This window comes from Hypanus sabinus, chromosome 9, assembly GCF_030144855.1.
Source record: "Hypanus sabinus isolate sHypSab1 chromosome 9, sHypSab1.hap1, whole genome shotgun sequence".
In the NCBI taxonomy this organism is placed as follows: domain Eukaryota; kingdom Metazoa; phylum Chordata; class Chondrichthyes; order Myliobatiformes; family Dasyatidae; genus Hypanus; species Hypanus sabinus.
The window spans coordinates 123,571,447-123,580,914 of NC_082714.1; the positions used below are offsets into that span (position 1 = coordinate 123,571,447).

At 39.1% G+C, this 9,468-nt stretch overlaps 1 protein-coding gene across 2 annotated transcripts in view; it reads right to left on the reverse strand.

Annotated features, from left to right (window-relative positions):
- The window catches only part of LOC132399773 (tyrosine-protein phosphatase non-receptor type 1-like), a 109,983-nt gene extending 100,588 nt beyond the window's left edge, over positions 1–9,395 (reverse strand). Inside the window, exon 1 of one of the 2 annotated variants that reach the window (XM_059980506.1) lies at positions 9,207–9,395. In XM_059980506.1, the coding sequence (XP_059836489.1) occupies positions 9,207–9,263 (57 nt within the window). In that variant the 5' untranslated portion in view covers positions 9,264–9,395. The remainder of the gene's footprint in view (positions 1–9,206) is intronic. The other variant, XM_059980507.1, reaches the window with a different exon arrangement.
- Positions 9,396–9,468: the final 73 nt, after the last annotated feature.

Below are 9,468 nucleotides of genomic sequence, written 5' to 3' on the forward strand. Positions count from 1 at the left end.
AGCCAGAATAGGATCTCTTTATTCCCAAACTCTGTTTTCTGCCGATCAACCAATGCTCCACCCATGGTAGTAACTTCCCTGTAATTCCACGGGCTCTTATCTTGCTATGTAGCCTCATGTGTGGCACCTTGTCAAAGGCCTTCTGAAAATCCATTCCAACAACTTTCCAACCACTGATGTCAGGAACAGTCTATAGTTTCCTTTCTGCTGCCTCCCACCATTCAGCGGAGTAACATTTGTAATTTTCCAGTCATCTAGTACAATGCCAGAATCTATCGATTCTTGAAAGATCACCATTAATGCTGCCACAATATCTCCAGCTACTTCCTTCAGAACACGAGAATGCATTCCATCATATTTATCCACCCTCAGACCATTAAGCTTCCTGAGCACCTTCTCAGTCATAATTTTCACTGCACAAACTTCACTTCCCTGACACTCTTCAATGTCCAGTATACAGCAGATGTCTTCCACTGTGAAGACTGATGTAAAATACACATTCAGTTCTTCTGCCATTTCTGCGTCTCTCATTACAACATCTCCAGCGTAATTTTCCACTGGTCCTACATCTACCCTCAACTCTCTTTTACCCTTTCTATACTTAAAAAAGTTTTTAGTATCTTCTTTGATATTAGTCGTCAGCTTCCTGAAATAATTCATTCTTTCCTTCCAAGGACATTCTTAGTTTCCTTCTGCAAGTTCTTAAAAGCTTCCCAATTCCTATCTTCCCACTAGCTTTGGCTTTTTCTGTATGCCCCCTCTTTTGCTTTTACTTCACTTGTCAGCCATGGTAGTGTCCTTCTTCCATTCGAAAATTTCTTATTTGGAATATAGCTTATTCCATATAGATTTCATTCTTTGTGTAAAAAAAGTTGCTCCTATTAAATTTTTCCCTTTTCACCTGAAACCTCTGCTCTCTAGTTCCTTGATACTCCAATGCTCTACCATGATTTAATGCACCTCCATATATTAAAAAAAAATCACTTTTCTGTCCCCTGCACATTAAGGAGTGAAGTCCTAACCTGAACAGTCTCTCCCTAAAACTCAACCCAAGTCCTGGAAACATCTTTGTAAACCTTTTCTGCACTTTTTCCAGTTGAATAACATATCTTACAGCAGGGTTACCAAAAGTGAGCAATTCTTTGTGCAGCCTCAGTGTCCTGTACAAATGCACTATAACCTCCTAATGTCTATATTTAATGCTCTAAGTAATGACTAATGTAAAAAGCCTTTTTCACTACCAAGTAGTACCAAAGTCACCTGCAGAGAAGCGATGTACAAACCTCTAAAGGGGCCATAGCAATCCAAAGTACTACAGCCAATGAACACAAAAATGCCCACATTAGTAAATGTTAATTACTTTGGGGGGGGGGGGTAAAAATGTTCAAAGCATCAAACCATTACTCAAGATGTCAACTAAAGTATGATGAAGGACTTGAATGAATGACAATAAATAATCTCATTGTTAAAATTGTTAGATATATCCATTACAAAATATAGTCACTGATGCTGCATTTGGGTTCTTATTTAGGAACACAAGAAATAAAAGCAGAAGCAGGCCATCTGGCCTGTTACTTTCCCCACCCCAAAGCCTGGAAAAACAGTTACTTTGGAAGGCATGGAGGGCTAGAAAGCGAGCACAATGTATTTATTTAACATCTGTCCCTTCTCCAATATAACAGAGAGAAATACCCTTTCTTCCTCCCCCTCTCCTCAAAAACACTTGACAGCATACCCAACATAGATACAGCTTTCTTGTAACATCAAGCAACAGCTTCCTTTTGGTTTTGGACCAGAGAAACATAGCAAACTCAATTAAAATGATCTTTAATCAAAAACAGTAAGACTTCATAACAAACAAAATTAAACAAAAAAATCTTTAAATGAGGTGTGTCATCTTTGGTATCACAGATTTCCCCAAATCTATCCAAATGTAATTATATCTAAATGCTCTCAGTAAAAAGTTATTTTAATAAGCCATATTAATCAAAATGGAGAAATGCAAGGTCATTCACTTTGCTGGGGAAAATAGAAAAGTAGAGGTCTTTTTTGAATGGTGAGAGATTAATAGTTACAGAAAGCACAAAATATACAGATTCAGTAAGCAAACTTGTAAAGGAAAAAAGTATGTTTTTATTGCAAGTGTATTTGAGTACAATGATAGAAACATTACATTCTGGAATACTGCTTATAGGTCTGGTCTCCTATCCAAGAAAAAAATACACTTGTGGAGAATGCAGAGAAGATTCATCAGGATGATTCTTCAGACTGCAGTTTGTTATGAGGAGAAACCAAGCAGGCCAATATCTCATTTATGAAAGTGAAGGATGATCTCATTGAAATGAATAAAATTCTTAATGGGCTTGACAGGATAACTACTGAGCTGGTGGCATCCTGTTTGAACATAGAACAGAATCCACAGCACATTACAGGCCACTTAGCCTACAATGTTGTGCCGATCATGTAACCTCCTCCAGAAACTGCCAAGAATTTTCCTACCATGTAGCCCTCTATTTTTCTAAGCTCCATGTACCTATCCAAGACCCTATTGTGTCTGCCTTTACCACTGTTGTTGGCAGTGCACTCCACACTGTGAAAAACTTACCTCTGACATCACCCTTATACCTACTTTCATGCAACTTAAAACTATGACCCTCGTATTAGCCGTTTCAGCCCTGGGAAAAAGCCTCTGGCTATCCACATGATCAATGGCTCTCGTCATCTTATAACCCTATATTAGGTCACCTCTCATCCACTGTCACTCCAAAGAGAAAGGGCCAAGTTCGCGCACCCAAGTGGGGTTTAACTAAAGTCTTATGTAACTGTAACATTACGGCTCATGAACTCAATCCCACAGTTGATGAAGGTCAAACACATGATATGCTTTCTTAACAACACTGTCAATCTGTGCAACAGCTTTGAGTGTCCTATGAACACGGACCCCAAGATCTTGCTGATCCTCCACAATGCAGAGTCTTACCATTAATATTATATTCTATCAAATTTGGTGTAAGAGATAGCACCTATAATGACAAACAGGATAGGATTCACTACCCAATAGGCACATGCCAGCTCAGTCATTGAGTATATTCAAGATAAGAACTGATATCTTTTCACCATAAGGGAATTCATGGATATGGGATCAACATAATAAAAACATTGCTTCTGCAAATAAGGATTACAATAAGAGACTTGTGTCATATACTGTGTGAACACGAAATCCTAAAATGAAGTAAGAACTGAAAGGGAAAGATTTGAAAAAAGCACAGAACTTTCATGTGAGCATTAACACTTTAAAAACAAAGTTTCACATCAATAAATGAGGGGGAAGGAAGCAAAAGTCAACTGGGGTAACAGCGAAGGTACTTATTTTGAATTAACATTTTTCCAAGTTTTTCCACAAATGAAGAGATGAGCAACTTGTCTTTCCCAGAAATATCTAAGCAAATTCAGTTGAAATTTTGGATAAACAAAACAGTGCCAAAATATAATTTGCTGGGACTGATGTTTCAAACACTGCTGCAACAGATTAGGAGATATTTAGGGCATTAATAACTATCATTATGGCTTCAACAGACAAGAATTAATGTTTGTTTCTGCTATCACTTTTGAATAAGTGTACCAGAAAACCCAGTAAACATTGCAAAGTGGTAGCACAGGTGAGTATTAACTCAGAGGATTTCCTTCTTCTGACAATGAATTATGGAACAAAACATGGCTAAGGGAGGGATGCCATGACAACATTAGCACTATAGTTAAAATGGATAAAGGCTGGGACTAATAACCCCAATACATGTTCAAGACAAAAATCCTACCACAATAGGTTTGCTCCCAATTAACTTCCACCTCAATTTTTAAATTCACTCATTTTCAAATCCCTGTGTGTCAAAATGACACAGCACAGAAACAGGCTCTTCAACCCACTAAGTCTGTGCCACCAATCAACCACCATTTACACTGATTTCTTTTGGTAAATTCTCACCACAATGTCACCAATTCCCTGCAACTTCCACCATTCACCTTCAGACTGGGGGAATTTACAGTGGACATGGAAAGTAAACCAGAGCAGCCAGGAAACACACAGTTACAAGGGGAACATGGCAATTTCAGATATACAGCACTTGAAGTCAGGACTGAACCCAGGTCTCTGGAGCTGTAAGTCAGCAAACAGATCTTGCTGCCATAGCTTGCTCTTCCTTGTCTATTATCCTCTGCAGCCACCCTCTATGACCATACTCAAATTTAAATACTTTCACCATGGCCTTACCTTCAACTTCTCAACCCCTAAATTCTAGAATTCCCATTCTAGATCTCTGCAGCACCCTAGCCCCTTGTCTCCAGGATACCTCTTAAACCCCTCTTTAGCCTTGCATTACAACATTTAGTTATTGCCTCCATTCTGACTTCAGATCTTTGCTATATTAAAAAGTATTCAATTTGGTTTTTTTTAAAAAAGCAAATTGTTATAACAAGCCAAATGCAGGCATATATTGCCCAAGTCCACTATCTTTGTGAAGGCTAGCCAACATTTGGCTCTTGAAACCCTAAGTTTATATCTTCAAGGCCAAGTTTCTCCCCAAAGATCATTACCGCCCTCTGACCATCTCCCACTCTAGAACCCACAGGAGAGATACAGGCTCTGGGATTTACATATGTATATTCCCACCATTCTTCATGTGTGTTCTTTGCATACAAATTGTGAATTCAGATCTACATGTAGGAACCGTGGCTATTGCATGGAATGGCATTTTTTATGTTTGAGTTTTGTTTGATCTTTAGGAGAGGAATTGATTTCCAGGATAGAGTCAAATGAAGAAACAGAAGTTAGCAAGTCTCAACTAAAAGCTGTGCTTTTAGGTGAATACACTTAAAAATACAGGCACACTGCCATCAGGACACAACTCTGGAGTTCCTTTTGCAAAAAAAATCTAGTTTATTCACAAAAATAGCAAAACGTTAACCTATCTAACAGACCTAAAAGACAACTGAAATAAACTTGAGGAAATCTGTAGATGCTGGAAATTCAAGCAACACATTCAAAATGCTGGTGGAACACAGCAGGCCAGGCAGCATCTGTAGGAAGAAGCACTGTCGATGTTTCGGGCCGAGACCCTTCGTCAGGACTAACTGAAAGGAAAGATAGTAAGAGATTTGAAAGTAGGAGATGGAGGGGGAAATGCAAAATGATAGAAGACCGGAGGGGGTGGGGTGAAGCTGAGAGCTGGAAAGGTGACTGGCAAAAGGGATACAGAGCTGGAGAAGGGAAAGGATCATGCGATGGGAGGCCTAGGGAGAAGGAAAGGGGGAGGGAAGCACCAGAGGGAGATGGAGAACAGGCAGAGTGATTGGCAGACCATCTCCTTCTGGTCTCTCTCTCTGCCAATCACTCTGCCTGTTCTCCATCTCCCTCTGGTCTCTCTCTCTGCCAATCACTCTGCCTGTTCTCCATCTCCCTCTGGTGCTCCCCTCCCCCTTTCCTTCTCCCTAGGCCTCCCGTCCCATGATCCTTTCCCTTCTCCAGCTCTGTATCACTTTCACTAATCACCTTTCCAGGTCTCAGCTTCACCCCACCCCCTCCAGTCTTCTCCTATCAGTTCGCATTTCCCCCTCCTACTTTCAAATCAAATCCCGATGCAGACTGGGAGACCATTTCGCTGAACACCTATGCTCGGTCCACCAGAAAAAGCAGGCTCTCCCAGTGGCCACACATTTTAATTCCACATCCCATTCCCATTCTGATATGTCTACTATCCATGGCCTCCTCTACTGTCAAGATGAATCCAAACTCAGGTTGGAGGAACAACACCTTATATCACGGCTGGGTAGCCTCCAACCTGATGGCATGAACATTGACTTCTCTAACTTCTGTTAATACCCCTCCTTCCCTTCTTACCCCATCCCTGACATATTTAGTTGTTTGCCTGTTCTGCATCTCCCTCTGGTGCTTCCCCCCACCTTTCTTTCCCCTGAGGCCTCCCGTCCCATGATCCTTTCCCTTCTCCAGCTCTGTATCACTTTCGCCAATCAACTTTCCAGCTCTTAGCTTCATCCCACCCCTTCCAGTCTTCTCCTATCATTTTGCATTTCCCCCTCCCCCCACTACTTTCAAATCTCTTACTATCTTTCTTTTCAGTTAGTCCTGATGAAGGGTCTCGGCCCGAAATGTCGACGGTGCTTCTTCCTATAGATGCTCTGGCTTTTGAGAATTATCTAGATCAAAAACATACCCATAATGAACTCTGAAAAAGAAAATGATTCCAGGACTATCTGTTAAAATTTGAGGTGGCAACAGAAACGTAAGAATAGGGCCCCACAATGTTAACGCACAAATATATTAAAATGCACTAATGTGTTTCATTCACACGGTTAGCATAAACACAATGTGAAGAACTGTTTTTGGTCACAATTAAAAGTAAACATGTTACCATCTTTTTTCACAAAGTGTTACATGTAACATCGCTGCTCATCACCAAATTTTGATTTCCTTTCAGCTATCATGGCTTGACATTCACAGGCTTCCTACAGTAATCTGCCATTATTGATTTTTCTCCCCTCTCTAAACAAACTACATTTAGATAAGGCACAGCGATTTAGTCAATGAAGTTTTGGACAAGCTCTCACACTGAATGCTGTTCAGGCAAGTTCCTGCTGTAAACAAATCAGCCAAGCATTTTGTTATCTATATTAACAAATGGTTGAAAGAGTACAGAATGACAGCTTGTGTTGTAATTCTAAAATCGTACTGTTTTACTTAGAAAAAATTGCAATTTCCTATATCATGCAACAATAAATAATGTTAGGAATGTAAACCCCTCTATTAGAATTTTTTGAAGTGAAAGCTAATTAAAGATTGCAAAATTCAAAAGGTTAAGACTATAGCGAAGTAAAGTCATTTAGAAAGTATGAGTTTAAGAAAATGGGAAAATCAAGGTGGTTTCACGATAAAATTAGTGCAGAAGATACAAACAAGTTTGTAAACATGATGGATTTAAGCAGGTTACATAGGGTCTGGGCCACCATTAAAAAGTGCAAATAGAGTTTTGAAATCAATATGATGCAGGGTGTGTGAAGTATACCAACCCAATGAAGACACATAAAAACATACCAAAGTTTTAAAAAAATGGATAGTAAGTGGAGCAGATACATAATGAGTAATCTGCTCAAATGTGTCATATTTTTTAAACCTAATATCTATAGAGATTTTACCCAAATCCTCTTCTGGATTAATTTATTGTGAACCCATTTTGATTATTCTTTTTTCTGAAGTTTTTGTCCTTTTTAAATGACATCACTCCCTTAACCATGTTAAATGTTACAGAAATGAAGATGTTTAATTGCTAAATACTTAGACAGCACCTGGTTGACTTAATACATTTATCAGCTAACCAAGAAATGTATTAGTGGACTTGACTAGATTTGGGCAGATGGAAGAACAAAAACATTTATTACCAGAATGTTGGACTCCAAAATAAAATTTTAAACTTTGCGTTTCTCTTAATGATTGCACAATTCCAAAGGTAATGTAATTACTGGAATTAATCCAGACAATTGGTATGGCAAAATCTTCAAGAACTAAGAAACAAGGGCAGCACAGTAGAACAGTGTGTACACACAAACTCCAGCTCTATAGGAAGTTTGCACACTTCACCTGTGAGTAGATAGGTTGCCCTCACACAACCCAAATTGGAGTAAAATTAATAGATAAATTTGTTACTATTAATTATTACTATTTGTTACAATGAAAAAGGATTAATGGGCCAAATGCTCTCCTCCTAGTTGTAAGGAAATAAAATACAAATATACCTAAAAAGAAATATATTAAACACCACTTTTTTTGTTTAAAAAGAATGACTTTTGAAATGTACCATCATTCTTCATCTGGCATTGAAATCGTTAATGAATCCATACTTTGGGAAGGAACTAAAATTCACTGATTCACTGGATCCTATAACCTTCTTCAGTTCTTAATAATACATATTTGTCCATTTCTCATTGACTTACTAGATGCTTCCTTAAAATTCACAGAAATTTAATCTCCTCATTTTACCAGCCTTCACTGCACTTGAAAATATTTTCAACTATTCCTATAGTTTTAGGTTTATTAATCTAAGTGTAAATAATATAATAACTATTAATGCTTATTACATCTGCATTTGGCCCACCATGTTTGCTCATACATCTGCAAAGCAGTTCATATTATAAATGGATTTAACAAATGAAAGTTATTGCTGATGCCTGCAAACAAAAAAATACCCCCTTCCAAAAATAAGGAGTTATGAAACTTCTTGGTCCATTTTAACTTATGAAGTTTATGGTCCAAATTACAGTAAAATGATAATGAGGGGATTAAATCTATTTTTCAGAATCATTATCACAAATACATGTATATTAGTGTCAGAAAATAGAATAAACAGCTTTGGAATGTTATATTAACAACTTAAAATATAAAAGTTCTTAGATACAGCACTGAAACACAGCGTATCTGCAAAATTCTAAATATCATTCTTCTAAATATACTGATCGGTACACAGAGGCACATATAGTGAAGTCAAGATAGAGGCAAGTGTGAATTCTGTGGCCTTCCGTATTAAGTCTAATTTTCCTAGATATTTATTCTTCCCGTTTGAACCGTACAGAAACAGGAAACCGTTAAGTCTTACATTAGATTTAAACAATTACCTCATTTTTACGAAATGTAATTAAAATTTTGTAGTTCACCAGTCGGTTTCACATAAAAAAATAAGGCAAGTGTCGCCGGGAAAGTAACGTGTATATAGTGGAGACGAACCTTGAGGTTGTAGAGCAAAATTCGATTAGAAATTTCAAAACTTTTATCTCACTTTATGCAACACTAATCATTATAAAATATTCGGTTAAAGCCCGCTTGTGGGAAATTAACAGCGAATCGCCAAAGAAACAGTGGCAGCTTTTTGTTGCAATGGTTATTGAGTAATTTGCAGAAGTGGCTGCTGACAGCAGTAATTAATTGGACAAGCCCGCAACAATCCGCAGGCATCTCACAAAACACATACAGGCGGGAGATAATGCTTTTAGTATCCGCCTGCAGTAACAGCACCGAGGCGCAGTTTGCACTCCGGACCCCCGGCCTGTCCTCCTTTACAGGGAACCTACCACCCGAGAGCTGAGGACCAAGGGTGACCAGCCCGTCTTCGTTCTCAAGCCCCAGCCCCACGTAACGCCCTCACCTGATAAAGCGCCGGCCAGCTTCCGTTTTTGTCGATCTCCGCAAACTCCTGCTCCATGACTGATGTAGCTACGCTGTACCTTCCCCTCTGGGCCTCACTGACGCTGTATTTTTTCTCTCTCTTCTACCTCCTCATCTCAACTTGCTGACATCAGAGGCACCCCGACCCGCCGGCCGGAAATAGCCCGCCCACCAATCAGCGCACGCAGCGCTGCGGCCTTTCTGCGTGTGCATGGCCCGCTCCAAATTGCAGTCACTTTCTC